At 37.7% G+C, this 19,377-nt stretch overlaps 1 protein-coding gene across 1 annotated transcript in view; it reads left to right on the top strand.

Annotated features, from left to right (window-relative positions):
- Window positions 1-5,273: 5,273 nt before the first annotated feature.
- Window positions 5,274-19,377, top strand: part of LOC149562826 (protein TRIGALACTOSYLDIACYLGLYCEROL 3, chloroplastic-like) — a 122,153-nt gene continuing 108,049 nt past the window's right edge. The window contains exons 1-2 of the mRNA XM_089826275.1: window positions 5,274-5,756; window positions 7,295-7,429. Coding sequence (XP_089682401.1) covers window positions 5,544-5,756; window positions 7,295-7,429 — 348 coding nt within the window. The 5' untranslated portion in view covers window positions 5,274-5,543. The remainder of the gene's footprint in view (window positions 5,757-7,294; window positions 7,430-19,377) is intronic.

The following is a 19,377-nucleotide window of genomic DNA, read 5'->3' as shown; positions in this document are numbered from 1 at the left end:
AAAATGGTTCATTGATCTTACCAAGTCTATCCAGACCATGCTGAAAGTGGAAAACTAAAGATCTTTGAAACCTTAACTCGCTCCCATTGCAGATGGGTGTTTGAAAGGACAAAAACATCATAAAAAGAAGGATTATTGGTTTAATTATGATTATATCCATTGCACAGATCACTAAATCTCAAGCCAAGATTGTTGAAGAAGAATAAGAATATATGATGCAGAGACAACTCAATCAAAGCCTTAACAATCCAGCAATACAGATTAAAAGTTGTATATAATGGGGATTTGTGATGACAGAAGATGCCACCATTATTGTTTGTGGTAAGAGGTAGATGGATTTTTCAAGAACTATTATTAAAATTGTCATACTTTGACAAGTTTTTCATGCACCTCATTTTATGGCCTTACACAAATCATTCTATATTGATTGAATCCACATATCTTGTCAAGATTTGAGTTATGGATGGAAGCAAGTGAAGAGTTGCTACTAAGGGAATCTTAGATGGGTTTTTTAAATTTAATTATAATAATAATAAGTGCCCCACATGCCTATCAAAAGAATCTTTTGCATCATTGTAAATTTTAAAAATCTTGTCTTCGTCTTTATTTCTCATATAAAGTATACGTCGCCTATTTTTCCCCTATTATAATAATGAATTTCTGGGATGTTGTTCAAGACTTAAAGGTCTTCAAATGTCATTCACAGCTGGATATCCAATATTTTATTGTAATGATACTTATCAATATATTGCTCATAAAGCTTAACAGTGTAGATTTTGGACTTTATACTAATTTTGCTCTTGGACTAAGGTTGCACATAGATTTATATCACTGATTTGCATCTAGAGAGATGTCAAGAGGACTTGAAATACCGTTGAGCTGCATTTAATTGAAGGAAAGCACCTTATTTATTAATTTACTTAAAATGTCTTAAATTTAAATGATCTCTACATTATGACTTACTTAATAGTATTAAATATTCTTAAATATTAGAATTATTATTCGAGGGATGCATCATATTGGAGTAAATAATTTGTCAGTATTATGAATTGCGTATTTAGTAAAATTTGTTTTTTATAATATTTTTATATTGTTTTTTTTTATTAAAATCAGAAGTAAAATAAGGATGTCGATTCTTACACGGCTAAAACCTAAAGATGTCAAAAGAGGTCAATGATACACTAGCAATAACGGTGTTGGCATATACAAAGCTAAATAGTACACTAGAAGAAAGGCTAGTGCCTACATTAAGAGTGGGTAGGAAACTCACCCACAACATGGGTGGAATAATGAGAAGTTGAAAAGTGATTTTCCCTATGTCATGGGATGATTGACCAAGCACTGTTATCATTAGGAACCATATTTTTCCCTATGTCATGGGATGATTGACCAAGCAATGTTATCATTACAAGGGAGATAGTTTGTGAAACACTACTTGAAAAATTGTCAGCACAAGGGGCAGAGTGTTGAGAAAGTTAGACAGACATCATCTGTTGAAGAGTAGACCACATTAGGAGTTATAGACGGAGGAGAATTAATACAGACAAAGGGGTAGCACCAACAAAAATAGGAATTGGTGAGGTCTAATTTGCAACAAGAGCATCACCCATATTTGCAGCGGGAGAAGGAATAGATGAGGCTCAATTTGCAACAAGAACATCATCTAAATTTGTAACAAGAGCTTCATCTAAAAAGGAATCATCCTCAATGTGCAATTCCTCATTAAAGAATCAGAAGCTAAGATATCAAATGTTCATCGTTGGTGTCCGTTGTTAAATGCACATAACAATTTTATCATTTTGGTGCTCACTCATTTGACGACGGCATCATATTTTGAAGGGTTGAGTCTGATAAGAGTGATCATAAATACCATTTCTAGCATTGATTCTTTCTTTACCAATTTCACATTAATTTTTCCAATTTTATGTGATTACATATGTTATACGGACTAAAGGAGCCTACTAAACAATATTTTTTATTGTGCTCAGAGAAAAATGATATAGAGAAAATGACCCAGGATAATTTCCTAATCTATAAGTCAAAATTTGTCGACCGCTATAGGTGAGTGAAGAGCTTAAAGCTGAACTATCGATTTTTCCCATTTACGAAGCTCTTTGTAGAATTCATAGTGTGAGGTGGTATTTGCATAGGAAAAGATTAATATTCATATATAAATGAAAGATTTCTTTTACTAATATAAATAAAATGTAACATATCTATTGATAGAAAATTAATTTTCCAATGATCATTAAAACATATGATATAAGAACAAAAGAAAAACTCAAGTCAGTAGGTGTCCTAATTGGGATGGTCTAAGAAAAAATGTTCTTCAAACTCTTATTATTCCTCTCTTGAGTTGTGAGTTTAATCTTTCCTTTTAAGGGCTTCTATCCTTTTTACCATGTGTTTTGTCTTTCTAGCTAACACATGTCGTGTTGTCTATCTATTGTTATGGTTTGATTTTCCATCTCCATTTCGACTCTTTTGTTAGGCTTCTTATTAAGAAAGACCCATTTCTATAAAAATTCTTTTAGATGTTAATTTTTTAAAAAAATATATACATTTTTAACGACACAACAAAATGAAATATTGTAGAAACAATTTAAAATTTTCAATCAAAGTAATTAAAGCCATTTTAAAAAATATATATATAATTAAGAAAGAAGTCAAATTTCAAAGATTCACCTATATGATGCAGTAATTCGTTGGTAGCCTTGGTAAGGACAATTGCTTCACTAGCAGCATTTTCAACCACATTCACAATATACCATGCCTGTGAGCATTGTTTTATAGCTTTGCCTGTCATATTTTTATGCTCACCCTCGTTATGTATAGATGTGGAAATCTCTAAAATAAGACTTAGCAGTGAGACTGCTTTGGAAGACTGCTGACTAATATTCAATTCTGACTCTACTTCCAATTTGATGGAAAGTCTAGGATCCAAATATCTTTGGCCGTTGAAACCTCAGGAAGATTTATCAATAAGAAATGCTATTAATTAATTGCACAATTTGCCTTCTTCTTCCTCCTTTCCAAGCCGCTTCTTTTAACTCTTGAATGAGTGTTTTGTTGGCGATCCATAATTGGGAAGCATTTTCCTCTTAGATGGTTACCCAAGCTTCGTTATACTTAGATCTCATTCTAATTGAGCTTCACTAGAAGCTGTCTCCATAGATAAGTTATAAATTCCTTCATACACTAAGTCCATGAGAATGGAACATGGTCAGAAGCAGGGGACCGCTCAGATTGTTAACTCGAAGCCATAATGGAATTCACCTTATTGAGATTGTGCATATTGATCAATCTCAGAAGCCATAAAGGAATTCACTCGATCAACTTATTATGCTCATATCGATAATTCTAAATAATTTGGGCCGCTAACTAATCAGGAATTTCCCCTTCAATTTTGCATCCACTTAGTGAAACACGAGAAAGCTAGAATTTGGGTTCTCTGGTTCCAAAACAAATTCTTTTGGGGATATTGATAATATTATAATATTAAACTCAAATAGATTTTAATTTTAATCAATTAAATCAATAATGTGTAAAAATGAAATTATTTAGAATTTGATTAAATTATAATAACATTTTAAAGAAATTATACAAAATTTAATATCTTAACTTTACATATAAAATTAAAATCTAGAATTAAAAACAATGAGTATTAGCCAAGAGAAATTTTTAACACTTTTCAACATTTGAAATAAAAATCTTATCATCTAATTTAATTTTTTATTTGGGTAATACAAATATTCTAATTTGTGCACTTATGTTTCTTACGAAAGATGCATTTATAATTCATGGAAGAAAGAGATTTGGATTTGGAAAGATTAAGATTTAAATGTTAAGTTCTACTTTGAGTCTTAATGTGAAGAGCTCATAAAATAAATCAATTATGTATTTTATTAATTTATAAATAGTATATTTTAAAAATTAGATAGTAAAAAATCTACAAATTCAAAAATATTTAAAAGCTTTTATTTATTTTTCTTTGTATTATCTTTATTAAGAATTTTTAAAATTTAAGAACCATTTTATTATTTTAACACACTTAGTATGATATTGTAATAATACTATTAAATAATAATAAATAAAGAGTAGAAAATAAGTTGAATCACATAACTACCTCTAATCTTACTTTAATAGATCTTGAAAGAAAGGAACAAAATGTTATTTCAAGGAAAGAACATGGAAACAATTTCCCTTCTCAATGCAATAGAAGCAACTAAGTGGAAGCAATAAATAATAGCCTTGGAAACAAAAAGTAAATAGAAAACAAGTTTATAAAATTAGGAAGGAATGACATGGATTACAAATCCTTCCCGTGGGTCAAAGAGTAGGGAAAAAATGGATCAGTTTGAAACACTTTGTTAGGGTTTGTATAAATTAAACTTTGAAGTGACTTCTAGAGGTAGTCTATGGTGTTGCAAGAATATGAAGCATAGTACATAATTGGGATGACAATGTGTGTGCAAAGATCTCAAAGCCCATAGGTAAAGCTACAAAAATATCATAGAAATAGATGCATCAATTGAAGGAATGATGATTTGAAAGATCTAGGAACTAGGAAATTTTAAAAATTAAGAGATTCACAGATCATCCTCAATCTAGTAAGGACTAAAGACTAAACAAACTTTAAATTAGAAAATTAACTCTAAATTAGGAAGAGTATTGGACTTACAAATTTTTTTACTTAAATCACAATTGATCACATCTAAGATTCTAAAGGTAACAAAAAAAAAAAATATTAAAGTTGTACAATGTTTGAAACTCCAAAAAGGTTAGTGATGTGTATATGTCTTTACTCTGTTAAAAAAAATACTTCTATGCTACCAATCTGAAATCTTTTCTTTAATTTTACATCTCTTAAATATTTCTTTACTAATAAAATCTATTGGCGTACCCCTTGCACCTCTTTCTGGTGCAAGTGCTAGTAATAATTAATAATTAAAAAGGACATGCTTATGCTAATTTCGTCATTACAAGATTTTCAGGCACATGCGTCATCCATACTATGTACAAAGACCATGATTTCCACACAATTAACACAAAGATTAATTTTTATGGTGATCATTGACATAAACAGAAGCTTTGTTTGCTGATTAGAGCACTAAGCAAGGAATACTATTTTTATATAATGCAAACAATGTATATCCCACGTTGGAATCTGGCATGGATTGGACTGTGAACCAATCAAAGAATCTCCTCCCCTGGTGGATTTGTTCTCTGAAAATGCGAAATCTATCTATACCATCAAATACAAAATTGGTCGCAGTATCGTGGGATTGTTTCGATGCCATTACATACGATCTTATATTGGATTTTGGCCTGTATTACTCCAAGGGCTATCAGATAGGGGCCTCGTTAAACTTGAGCGAACAGTACTTCAACTAGAAAAAAGTATTAAGCCCATTTCTCTGAAGAGACCAGATGCTGCCTAATTCCTGGCAGGCTTTTTCTTTAGCAGATTTCATTTGATATGTGACATTGCTGGTTCAGGGTAGATACGTTGAACACCGAACAATTTAAACCCAAGAGAATTAATGGCGAAATATTTTCTTTCTCCTTCGCAATTACGTCTACCCACGTCGTTTCTCGAACCTTCTAGAAATTCTCAAGGCCTGTTGAAGCTGCCATCAATTTGCCCGTCCGGGTATTTGGGGCTGAAGAAAGGTGGTCACAGTAGAGCTATTTGTGCGTGCTCTGTTCCTTCTGCAAGAAATCGGTACCAAGATTCGCCAGCACTTATCATCGATGTAAGCCTCATTTGGTCTATTTTGTCTTTTTAATTCTTATCTAAGCCTCAATAATCTTCTGTTTGAGATTTTTTAATCTAATTCTCATTTGATTAAGAGTATGTGGCGATATATTTCTTACATTCACTGTAAAATTCGACTATGTCTTTGAATTTCGCTTTTTTGCTTCCTTTGAATTCGGTTAAGTCATTTTATGCCCTAATTTTGCATGGTTTTTTGTGGTGGTCTCCATTTAAGGTAGAACTTAATTCAGGTGACCTTTTAGGTGCGCTCGAGGTAAATTAATTTGGGTGTGACGGTTGATTTATGTTAAAATTACTTAAGGTAACATTTAAGGTCACTTGAGCTGAAATTTTCTTCTGAGAATGGCGGCTAATGCGTGTCTGTATTCCTCCTAATACTGGGCTGGGCTTAGTACATAAGGTAGAAATTACTATTACCTCTTAGTTGCACAGCGAACCTTTGCAAACTCTGCCTAAATGATGATTTGAGCCCATGATTATGTTGGGTTTATGTGGTACATTTCATAAGATTGGAACGATACACAGAAGATCAGGCAGGGCTTTGTGCAAGGATGGTATGCAGAAATTGATTGTTTTCAAGCCTATGTGTATGGGAATTGTCACTGTCAATACTGAAATCAAATTCTGTCTGCGTTTTTAATTCTGTCCTTTTCATTCGGTCAACATTTATGTGTTTTGTTAATGCACCAGGAATTAACCTAGTAAGAGTTTAAAAGCGTTTTCTTGCCAAATTCACTTCTCAATCTGCTAGTTAGTTACATTAAAGATGTTTTAGAACACCAAAAAATAATTTTAGATATCCATGAAGTGAGAATTTGTTTCTTTGCAAACTTGTTGACTCAGTTGTCTATGTACTTTTGTCATCCTATGGATCATATGAGGTCTCCCATGGATGTAATGACTTAGAAACAGCCTAGAATCTCAGATCTTTGGCACACTTAAAATTATCCAGGTTTCAAGATTACATTGAGAGATCATCATGCTAGGATGTTTGTAATCTGATGTAGATGATATTCATCAGTGTGTCCTAGTGCTTAGTTGAACCATCAGATCAAATTCATCATGTCTCTTCCGTTGCAGATTCTGTATGTTCATATGTAAATTTTGGCTAAAAAAATAAGGCATAGAAGCTCACTTTTTCTGCTAGGTGCTCTGTTTCACCATGTTTGGGAGTAAGCTTCCTCGTATCATATTAGCTCCACATGACTACCTACTCTTGAGAAGCAAACAAAAGTTTAGCTGTCTACTCTGTTGGAAAGCTAAGGTGGTTTGTATTTCATTCATCTAGATGGAGATTACTCACATATAGCTGAAGTTTGAATTAAAAAACTTTAGATTATTTTTTGGTTAGCTCCACGTGAGACTTCTAGCATCTGTCTATGCCTCTGGTATGCTGTGTAGTAGCTTTTCTGCTTAGTGTTGCACTTGCATTCAGTGTTCAACAATATAATCTTCTATTCAAAGCTGGAATTGATTTTTCTTTTGCTTCGCCATTTACACAGTTCTGTTTTGCAGCATCAGGATGCAACACGATTAGAAGAGCCGACAGCAAGCAAAACATTTGAGGATGACACTGAAGTTCTCATTGAGTGCAGAAATATTCACAAGTCATTTGGTGAGAAGCATATTCTAAGAGGAGTAAGCTTTAAGGTAAGGATTACTTTTCATTTGTATTTCCTACATGATCTGTTCTGTAAATTTAGTTTCATGGGGCAAATGCTTTATAAATTAGTTAATATAATATACACTAGTCTTTGATGAATGAGACATGTGGTTCTGGCTAGAAAAGTGTCAAAATTGATTTGTTAACAACTCAGTGCTCTCTAAGTATTCTACTACTCATCAAATCTATTTGTTGCAACATGAGTAAATTACTGAACTGAAACAAATGCAAGACTAACATATCAAAACTTAGGAAGGAAAACATTGCAATATTCTAAATCTCTTTTTAACTTTTTTTTAGATTGGTAAAAGGCCGAAGCCATTTGATTTTATATATATATCACAAAAGAAAGTTACGTAGTATTTACTCCATTCAAACGGGCATTGGTAGGAAAGAATGGAGAAGAAAACCTCCAGCCTTGCCCAGGACTTTCGTCTTGTACACTTTTACATATTAAAAGGGGCATACCCCAGTTTATATGGAAATTAGATGAGAATAAATAAGAAATTTGTTCGTATGTAGCTTTGTAAATATCAGCATTCTTGTTTGTCAGCAATAGGTGAAATTAACTCGAAAATAATAATGGAGGTCAGTGTTGATGTCAGTTTTGTACCACTACATAACATATAGCAATTGAATACTTGATATAAAATACCAAACACTCAATCCCTCTCTTGAAAAGTAAATATTCATGAATAACATGAGAAAATTCCAAGGTTCCTTACACCTGTGGATACTAACTCAGCTATATTAATGTGATTTGTTGGTTTGTCACATAGGCAAGCTTATGTTATTCATTCGAAGATAACTTGGTGGTAGTTCACTTTGCTTGACTTGTTCCTTTTCTTCTTGATCACTTTCACTTTCAACTACTCCTACCACTAATTGCTTACTACTCCACTACTACTCCTATGAATGAAGAAATTAGCAAATGGATGGGGATCAAGTCTGATGAAAGCTTACCAGCGGTGCTACCTCCATAGATGCAATGATTCAAGGAAAAAAAAAGACTAGATTACCACGCAAGACTTCCTAACAAGTTGCTAGGATGCTAGTGGCCTAGTTTATGGATCCCTATCAAACATCCACTAATATCACCATACAACTATCCATCTATTCTTACTCTTGCTTAACAACTTTCTTGAAATAAAATCTACTTTAACAACTTTAATGGAAATTTAACTCTAACTATTGGAAGTAGAAACCATGCAATAACACCAAGTGTTCTTATCACCATGCAAGTCACAACAATGATAAGAGAAACAATTTTGGTATTATCTTAAGCAACAATTTTCTTCAACCATTTACAAATGAGAGCAAATGGCCTTATATAGGGGCCAAAATTACAACCAATAGTAGAGATTAAGAGGCAAAATCAACGATCCAAATCAAATCCCAAAAACCCTAATTAGGGTTGCCACCCCATTGGCCAATGAGAAGACGCCACCTCATCAATGGACCAATGAAAAAAAAGAAAAGTGGCAACCAATGAGATGGTACCAAAATGGTAGTCAATCAAAATCATACACCTATCCTATCCAAGAAGAAAGGAGAATTTGCCACTTGGGCTTACATCAAATGATCATCTAATATAATTCTACCCTTTTCTTTCATCTTCTTAGCCAAGGCAATGAACTTGGCTAGCCTATCATTGACTTCCTTCATGGGAGGGCAAGGCGTGTGCTTCATCTTTGAGCTCAGCTGAATTCATCATATTGCTCGTTGTTTGCAGTGTCTTCTCATGATCCTTCTCATATTCTTTCGCATTTCCGATAAAGGCATTGAGGGAGGCAAGGGTGCCCAAATGCTTCTTCTTGATGACAACCTTCTCCAACTCATCCAATCTCGACCCAAATTCTGTCTTGTTCACGTTCTCCTCTTTGATATCTTCAAAATCAAGTGCAACCCCAACATCGCTCAACATGGTTGAAATGGAAGTGTTAACACCTGGGCTGTGCTGTGCAATCTCATTTTGTATCTCCTCAAGTATCCTCAATCTGATGGTCAAGGCAACATACCAAGATTCCACCGTACTCATTCCTCCATCCACCAACTTGGTTCTTTCCAAATATCTCTCTGGCAGCCCAATAAATGCTCAGAGCTTGGGAATGGCTAAGTCCTTGACTGGAAGGAAATCCTTCCACTCCCCCTCAAATGTTTTGAATTGGTCTCTAATAGCCACCAATGACCTGAATGTTGAGATAAAGTAAGGCAAGAAATTTCACCCATCTTGAATTATATCACTGATCCAATCGTTGGGTTCGTGCAAGTGAGCCAATATCTCTTCTATGTTGCTCCCACTGTCTTGAGGAAGGGTTGCCTGATGCACCTGTTGCATAGGTTGGCAATATCTCGAATACTTGTTTTCGGCCTCCAACTTTACAATCCTCTCGTTTGCCTTCCTCAACCTTTCTCTAATTGAAACCATGCCTTCTTGGATCTCCTCACATTCCATGTCATCCGTAATTCTTCCCAAGTTATGTTCTACTATCTCATACTCCTAGGCTACAATTTCGTCCATTGCCTTGTATAGCAATCTAAACTTTTTGGTGACCTCATTATCGCGCTTGATTACCTTTGCCATCGCTTTTGTAATTTGTTTCTGTATCTCACTATCATCCTTTTCCACTAACCCTTGAATATCTTCAACTGTTCGGACAATCACCACCTCGCCTCTTGGCATAAATATTTGCCTTAACCATAGTGGTGCAGTGCATCTCCACAAATCTGGATTCGATTCGACTAGCAAAGCGTCACCAACAGCCTCAGGCGCCTAACTTACCTCCTCAATATCAATCGACCTATCCTCTTCTTCACTAGTGAGCATCATACCATCTCCATGTTGGTTCTCCAAGAGAGGAGAGTATTCAGTACTGTCACTATAACCACTTGATTCCGAATTAGAGCTCACCTCTACCGAGACCCTTGGTCTACTTGTATTAACCCCTTAGCTCCTAGCCTCAATTATGCTCTCCCTTGATGGTGCTGCATTCTATCTCTTTATTGGAGGTTACTTTTTTAAACCTTCAAATTTATCTTCTTGCTCTTAACTGCTCTTTGTTGCTGGCTATTGCCCCCACCTTTGTGTCCGACTGACTCCGCTGGACCTTCTTCCTTTGGTTTCATCTTCTCATAAGTAAGGAGTACCTTCCGACTTTGTAATTGTCGTAACCATCATTGTACCATGACTCAGTGTGTAGATCAACTGACCTTGTAACTGTCTCTAAGGAAGGATCCTGATGATCATCCCAATCCATTGGACCCAATTCTGTTCCATTTGTTGTATCACAATCTTCTCTTAGCACATTTTCATCATCTTCTAGTTGATTGGGAATATCAAGGCCTCTCCATCTAATTGCCCTCATCATGCCCACTGACAATCTTGAGAAAGCTAGCTTCCTCACATGAAAGTCATCTTGCGCATTGGCCCAAAAATCTTCTATAGTAGTAATATGTTTGAATGTGTTTTCGTAAGATGCTTTGATAAGACCATTAGGATCGAATCCTTGTCTTGCTCTATACCATCCTAGACGATATCGCTCTAACTCCTTCTTCGTAGCTGCAAAGGCGACAAGATTGGGGCAAGTATCATTGCCTATTCCAAATGAGAAGGTAATCCCTGTCTCACCTTTAAGTTTCATCATCTTGTCATGATGCTCAAGTTGCCTAGCCAACTCCATCAAAACTATCTTGTCAGGTGGGTACATTGGAAATCTCTTAGGACAAACTGTACTACCTGCTACTCTAATATATGTGAATTGCAAAAATTGGATGAACCAACTCCCATACCTCTTAACTTTTGCTTCCACTTCCGATGAGAGCCTCCTAGCAGGTGTCCCTTGTAATATCCTTACTATCTTTATGGCAAAGATATCATAAAACATCTTATAATCTTTGGTGTTGTGCAAATGAAGCTGTGGATAACACTCATGCACCAAACATTGCCCTGACCCATTGCCAATCACTCCTAAGGCCTTAAGTCCAGGATTTTCATATAGTCTCGCAATCAGATTGAAAAGATAGGACCCCATGTAGAATTGCTTTTGATTTTGCACTGTCCTAAGTTGCAACTCTAAATTTTCACTTATAATTCTAGCCTAATCAAATTTTCTCTTTCTATTTTCAATTTCATCAATAAAATAGTACATCCAGTTCTTGAATTGCATACCTTGAGCCATGCCCATGATTTGGTTGAGAAGCACAATAAGGTCGCCATACTCTGATTTGAAATCTGACTGGGTGAGCTTTGACGACTTGGTAAATCTCTTCTTGCCTTCGTGTAACCTATTTTGCTTTAGATGAAAGAAGTAGGCCTTCTGATTATCTTGAAATTACTTGGTTGCGTGATCCATCCTTACCACTTTCATGTCTTTATGCTGGGGAATATTAAATACTTCTTCGACCACTTGTCCGCTGATGTTAGCTAACACTCTCTTCCCTTCATAAAAAATGATGGACTTGGTAACAATATCAAACCAGGATGCACATTTCATTACCAATTTTGGACAAGGAAAGGTAGGAGAGAAAGCCGCTGCGTGTACAATTCTGCTCTTGTAGATCTTCTTCGCCATGGGGGATTGTCCTTCCTTTAATCTATCTTTCAACTGTACCATGTTCACCGTGCCGATATTGGTATCACTTATTCGCTTCACTTTCAAGAAGAAGGTGGTCTTAGGCATCATGTCTTCCTTGTTTTTTTTGGTATTCGTTCCCTTTGGGTTCTTGCTTGCACTAACATCGACTATCCTAAACACTTATTTCTGCCCCTTCGTTCTAAATGATATGGACTACACTTATCAATCTCCAAACTTCTTTCTATCGATGGAAATTAGCTTATTTCCGCCTATCCAAATCTTATTTCTACACTTATCAATCTCCAAACTTCCATCCTAGGGGTGGGACTACCACTTATTTCTATCTCTTCGTTACATTAGGATGGACTACACTTATATCTCCCAACTTCAATCCTAGGGTGGTCTAGCTTATTTTTGCCTCTCCAAGTGTCCTGTCGGGAAATCTACACTTATATCTCCCAACTTCAGCCTATCAATGGAAATGATGAAGTGTTGGATGAGAAGTGCAAGAAGAAGATAAGGGAAACGAATCAAGCAAGAACAAGGAATAAAATTTGCTTTTAAAACCAATCTTCACCTCTAAAAATGAATGGGAATTTTACCTTAAATCTGCCTTTACCAATAATCGGACCTCTTCAAGTTCAGATCTGATCTTAGAAAATTCAGTCCCTCTCCAAAATGTGATGTCCTAGCAAATGAATTGCTTGCAAAATCTGCCCTAAATCAGAATTTCGACTTTCCAAACTTGCCTTGCCTCTTCACCAAATAAAACGCCATAGCTGAAGAAGAAAATCGCAGCCCTAGGAGGAAAAATCAGACCCCAAAAAAATACCCAACCTTGCAAAAATCGAATCTACCTCTTCAAATTCACCCTAGGGTAGAAATCGCCCAACCTAGGAAGAAGAAATCGCTTCCAGATTGCAAAATTAGATCCTCAAAAAATTGCTGCCAAGGAGGAATTTGCCCAGCTGGAGAAAAAAATTGCACAACCAAGCAAGAGATGGAATGAATGAGGAAATAAGAGGGGGGAAGCCCCTTCTTATATCTTCCAGTTGATCTCCAGAGTGGGCTGACCTACCTGGAGGGAAACAAAAAATTAAATTAAGCCTCCAAAGATGACCCAATTTTAAATAAAACGTGAAAATAACCAAGCTCCCTAGTGAAATTGGCCCTTTTTAATTGACAGTTTGATTCAAAATTGCGAAATAGAAACAAGGTAAGCCTAAGAGATGTCAAAATTAAATTTTTATTTAACAAAATTGGCAATTAAAATATCATTAAAATCGAATCTAGCAAGCCAAAATCAATTTTCAAATCCAAATTACTAATTTCCTCTAGGCAAAATTCACCCCCCCTTAATCTTAACAATTGGTATCAGAGCCTAGTTCATTGGAAGTAGTTTAATAGCTTGAGGAAGGTCTTAATCACAATACCTAACAATATTCAGATTTAGATTTTGAAAACATTAGAAGATTTCAAAAACATTAGAAGATCTAGACAAATCCAATGTTCGCATTCTTGATTGGGAGGATAAGTTGAAAGAAGCTGAGAAATTCATTGACAGTTTGAAAGAGCAATTGAGGGAATCCAAAGATGAGAAAAAACCTTGTAGATCCAGTTATCACATAAAGGCAGTGACTCTATATCTACCAATGTCAAACCTAAAGAGCATGAACAAATTACAAAAGAAAGAGATAACCTAAAGATTGAGATGGAAGCCATGGAAATTAAGAGGCTGAAATATATAAAGAGAGAAGACTCTTAAGCAATTTCTAAAGGCTAAACTAACAAATTCTACAAGCTGAATAGTGAAGTTAGACAATTGCAAGTTTTTCTTGAGGAATCTAGACATAATGAGCAAGAACTAGAAAGAGTTAATTAGATATTGAGAAGAGATCTAGCTACTGCTTGAGAAATTCAAGAAAGATTCAGGTTTAGTACTGCAAAACTTGATGAATAGATTGTAAGTCAAAGAGCATGTGGAGATAAGCAAGGTTTGGGATATGGAAAGGGAGTATGCTCTACAACTGTTGAAGAAAAGGAAGATCAAGTTGAGCAACCTAAGAATACACCTTCAAGGCAAGAAAATGGACAGATTTTCAATGGTAGATGTCTCACATGCAACAAATTTGGTCACAGGGCAAAATAATGCCGGAGCAATATACCTACAACACCATTTTTTGGATATTGTTTCACGTGTTGGCAGAATGGATGCAAATCTCATGAGCGCAGATCTAAAGCTAGGCCTAATGCAAGACCTTATAGCAAAGTTAATCCTACATGGTTTAAATTCAACAACTTTAGTCACATTGCAAGGAATTGTAGGATGAGTGTTTACCACATAGGTTAATTAAGATTTGCACACAGACAATGAACACGAACACGAACAACAGAACTCTCCTTATTATTATTCGCATATGCCGGAACATTACATTATGCTTGAATGATAAGATGATTTACAATTTACCCAGACGGGATATAAATACCATCTGCTGAACCTTTCTGAAGGAGTCCGTCGGCTACATAACGAGAACCTTCCCAAAGGGACCTGTCGGCTACATACAAGAACCTTCCCGAAGGGACTTGTCGGCTACATACAAGAACCTTTCCGAAGGGACTCGTCGGCTACATACAAGAACCTTTCCGAAGGGATCTGTCGGCTGATACACAATTTCTACCGACAACATCATCCCCCCCCCAAAAGAAAAGTCGTCTCCTGACAACTACAGAACAAAAACAACTAACTACAACAAGATAGATTTGCCACATTACTTTCATATTCGTTTTGTGCCTGCGCCAAACTGGTTTCCAAAACACACTGTCTCCTTAGTCAAGCTGACCTTGATAGCCACCTGTGCCGCTTTCTCTACTTCCAACCCTTGGTCCACTATGCCAAGTGTCGCTGAAGTGCCTTCAACTAGATGATCGACTCCTCCCAAGCTCTCTCTGCATCCACCAAGACAGTTTCACGGCCAACACCTACTCCAAGTGTAACACCCCTCTCGAAATGCTTGTTCCGTAGATCTTTCCACCTCTGGCACACTATGCCTGCAGTAGCTCCAGGTTTCATTAACTAGTCACACTTTCCATGACTGATATCCGCAACGACTGGGGTTCCAGGGGGCAACGCCGTGGGGTCGAGGGGCAATGCCCCCGTGGGGTCCTGGGGCAGCGCCCAAGGTGCGCTCCCTGTCGCAATACAGGGCAGGGTCGAGGGGCAGCGCCTTTTGCTGCCAAGACCAAATTAGCATTCCGAAACCCACAGAAAAATGCACAGAACACACTATCTCTAGGATTTCTTCTGATCCCACACTCTTTCTGGCAATCGTTGGTTCTTCCTGTACCCTGTGGCATCATCCGTTACTCATTCTGAGCATTCTTGATTTGTCGACAGTTTTTTTTTTTTTTTTTTGGAAAACTTTCTGCCACCCTCTGCAATGTTACGCCAATTCCTTATGCAATAACCTGGAATGCCATTCAAAATCTGAATGCAATAACATGCAGAAGTCGTATGCCCAAACCTGTAGAATCCATACGCCACATTATGAAAAAACCTTGCACCACAATATGCAAAATTTGTACGACAGTGATCCCTTCAAAAAACTTTACACCAAAATATGCTAATGCTACACTGAAAAATCCGTACACCAAGGCGTATGTCGAGTGCTGAGAATGGAAGCCGTATGCCAAATTGGGATTCAATGTCTTCTCCAAAATCCGTATGACCAACTATATGAATTTCTCCTTCATCTCCGTACACTGAAGAGAACTCGCCAAAATCTGTATGTTGAAGAGAACTCTCAAAATCCATACGCCGTACTCAGACTTGTTTCTTGTATTACAATCTTGAAATCTTTACGGTGATTTTACCATAGAAATCCATACATTGGCTACTTTAGAAAATCCGAATTGTGACCATGTTGGAAAATCTGTGCGATGGCTGTTTAAAAAAATTTGCACTGAGACTCCCAAATTTCGTACAACAAACAACATATACATGAGAAAATCCGTATGGCAAGCTTTTTAACAAAGCCGTATGGTAACTTAACCTCCAAAATCCGTACGGTGACTGGCTCTTAGAATCCGTACGATGATGGCCATTTAAGAAGCTGTACGGTAGTTGGCTTTAAAAGCCGTACAGTGGCTTGGGCTGGAAAAGCCGTACGGTGACCTTGACTCAAACCGCTTACTTGGAAATCCGTACGGTGCTTGGTTTCCAAAATCCGTACGGTAGCTTTTTCATCACTTTTTTTAATTTTTAATTTTTTCTTAATTTTTTTATTTTTTATTTTTATTTATTTTTATAAAATTTCTGTCCTTACTGATCTTACATATGTACAATATTTACAGTACTTACAGTCATTTTTTTCTCAGTTGTTCGTCCATGGAGGTGCGTTATTTCTTTCATGGTAGACATTCATCTTCGAACTATGCATTGTGTCGGCTACTTCCTGTCCATCTAGCATCCATGATTTCATTGTTCCATTATCACCCACTTCTCGAATCTTGTACGGCACGCTGATCCATTTCACTTGAAACTTGTCGGGTTTGATCTCGTTTGGCCGTCATACTTCAACACCCACTGTCCGAGTTGAAACCTGCTACGCCTGTTCTGTGTCATCTCCATATCGCCCAGTTTGTTCCCGAAGCTCGCTACCATGGACTCCGTCAGCTGCCCCTTCTGTCTGTCAATAACACATTCACTCTGTACTGCGACAACTTTTATTGAACCCTTCCTCTTTGTTGCCTGTGCAGACCGTATCGTGTGTCTTCCTTGTTGTCGGTACCTTTTTGCTATATCTGTGGTTCAACGTAATACTTTCTTTCTGCGCGGTCGTACAGTGGAATCTTTCCTTCTTTTGGGTTCGTACTGTATGTTCTTTCCTTTAGTTTCAGTCATACCTGCGTTTCCTTCTTCGGCTTCTCTGTGTTGTTTCGAACATTCATTTCCTCCTTTGGCTTCTCCATGTTCCTTCAGACATTCATTTCCTTAGTCGGCTTCTCTGTGTTCCTTCGGACATTCATTTCCTCCTTCGGCTTCTCTGTGTTCCTTCGGACATTCATTTCCTTTTTCTTTCTTCCCTTCATCGATCCTTAGCATATTACACCTTGGAAAGAGCTCGTAATCCTCTATCTGCCAGTGGTAAAGACCATTTACTAAATCCAGATCGTCATCTCCTTCCAATCATAGGACTCCCTCCTGATCGGGTTCCATACTCTGCCTCCTCTCATCCTCTTCTCCTTCGAAATCCGACGATAGAGCTTCATCTCCAACCATCTGAGTGTGTAGATCGATGACATACTTCCGGCCTTTGCTTTCAAGTGATAAAGTATTTTTCTTCCAATCGTGTTTTGCCTTGGCTTGTATCAACCACCCCCGACCTAGAATAGCATCGTACCCTTTCCGCCTTAGAGGAATCACAACAAAGTCCAACAGGAATGGTTGTGTTCCAATTGTCACTGGTTGCGCTGTGAGTATTCCCAATGGCTTGATTCCATGTTGATTGGCTGTTAACAACTGAAAGGTAGGTGGCCACAATGTCGGCTGTCCCAACTTTTTTCAAGTATCCTCTGGCAGCACATTGACACCGGATCCTCCGTCCACGATCGTGTCCATTAGCACAGTCCTGAGAATGCCCATTTCAACAACCACCGGATGGCGTTCGGATGAGAGGGCTAACAGCATTGGATCTTCTGCACTTGCGCCACTTTCCTTCTCCTTTTTGTCTGTTGTACTTGCTCCACTTTCTTGCTCCCTTCCATGTTCTCCTGGTAGTTTAGCAGCGGGAACGATGTTTGTGAGTGCCGATCGGAGTTGAGGCATAGTGAGCAACAGATCATTTATCCTGACAGGTACCTCGGCTTGCAATATTTTCCGTACAATGTTTTGTTCTGTGCAGTTCCGTACGAAGGTACTCAGTGTGTCCTTCAGGTGTGCCATTTCTACCTGCATTGCTCTCTAGATCTCTGCGCGGGCTTCCTCCATTCTCTTCTTTTCCTCCGTTAGATCAGGGTAGAGCTTCGCCTGTTTCTGAGTGATTGCCAGAACTTTTTTGTCCATCCCGACAGTAATCAAGTTTACTCCAGACTTCGGGCACTTAGCATCGTCATGATTGCCAGATCCACACCATCGGCGTAGCAACTTCGGTGTGTTCGCTGTTGTGCACTCTCGGGCAAAGTGACCCCACAGATTGCATGCGCGGCATTGGACTATCGGTCGGCCATTCGTATCATACTGAATTCGACTTCTCCTGCCATTATTGTTGTTGCCGTCATTGTTGTTGTTGTTGTTTTGACTGTGCCGATTATTTCTATATCCACCTGATGTGGCACCATCCATACTGGTTTTCCCGCTCCCTCTTGACGGGGACGCCTTCTGTGTCAGAAACACTTGCTGCGGTGTTCTTGTTTTCAGATTGAAAGGGCATTCCTTTACCGAGTGTCCCATAATTTGGCGAATCTCATAAAATTGGTCTTTCGGGCATGATCCCTTCGTATGGCCTTCTTTCTTGCACTCTGTGCACCATAGGTCATTGCCCTTAGGCTCCTTGTTCATGTTTTTGAACTCCTTCATCATCCGTAGCATGTCCTTCTGAAGAGCACGGACTTTCTTGCTACTGCCTTCATCGTCATTGCTATCTTCTTCTGAAGGTTGGACGTCATCTGAATCGGATGAGCTGGTCTTCTTCTTCCTTTTTGTTTTCTGTTCACTTTGGAGGTTCAATGCCCGATTGTATGGTTCAATATATGTCGATGGTGGCACGATCTTCATCTTTTTCCGCAGCTTGGGGTGAAGGCCTTCAATGAACCATCTTTTTTGGAGACCATCTGCCGGCTTATTCTCCATTTTACTGATTAAGTCTTTCAACCTCTTAGCAAAGACCCGTACTGTTTCATTCTTCTTTTGCTTGGTATTGAATATTTCGGCGATGATTTCATTATCGTCGCACAATATTTGAAATTCTGCGCAAATCTCCTTCTTAATATTATCCCAAGTGTTTAACTTCTGCAGATCTGTGTCAGTAAACCAATCAATCGCAACACCCTGTAGGGTGGCTGGAAACTGTCGGACCCTTTCGTTCGTATCTATTATGCCATTTGCTCTCCAGATCGTTTCACATGTTTTATAATGTTGAATCGGATCGGTGGCTCCTTCACCATCAAATTTAGGCAACTTTTCTTTTGGACCTGCCATTATCACTATAGAGTGAGGGTTTTGTTGTGCACCTGCCCTGTTCTGAACATCCGTGCTGTTCTGAGCTCCTGCGCTGTTTTGAACACCCACGTTATTCTGCACACTTGCGCTGTTCTGCACACCCACGTTGTTTTGAACACCCGCGCTGTTTTCGACTTCCGCGCTG

The sequence above is a fragment of the Cupressus sempervirens genome, chromosome 4 (assembly GCF_028749045.1).
Source record: "Cupressus sempervirens isolate cs-2001-9-10 chromosome 4, ASM2874904v1, whole genome shotgun sequence".
In the NCBI taxonomy this organism is placed as follows: Eukaryota; Viridiplantae; Streptophyta; class Pinopsida; order Cupressales; family Cupressaceae; genus Cupressus; species Cupressus sempervirens.
The sequence above is the reverse complement of the archived record's forward strand: the minus strand, read 5'-3'. Positions and strand labels throughout refer to the sequence as shown.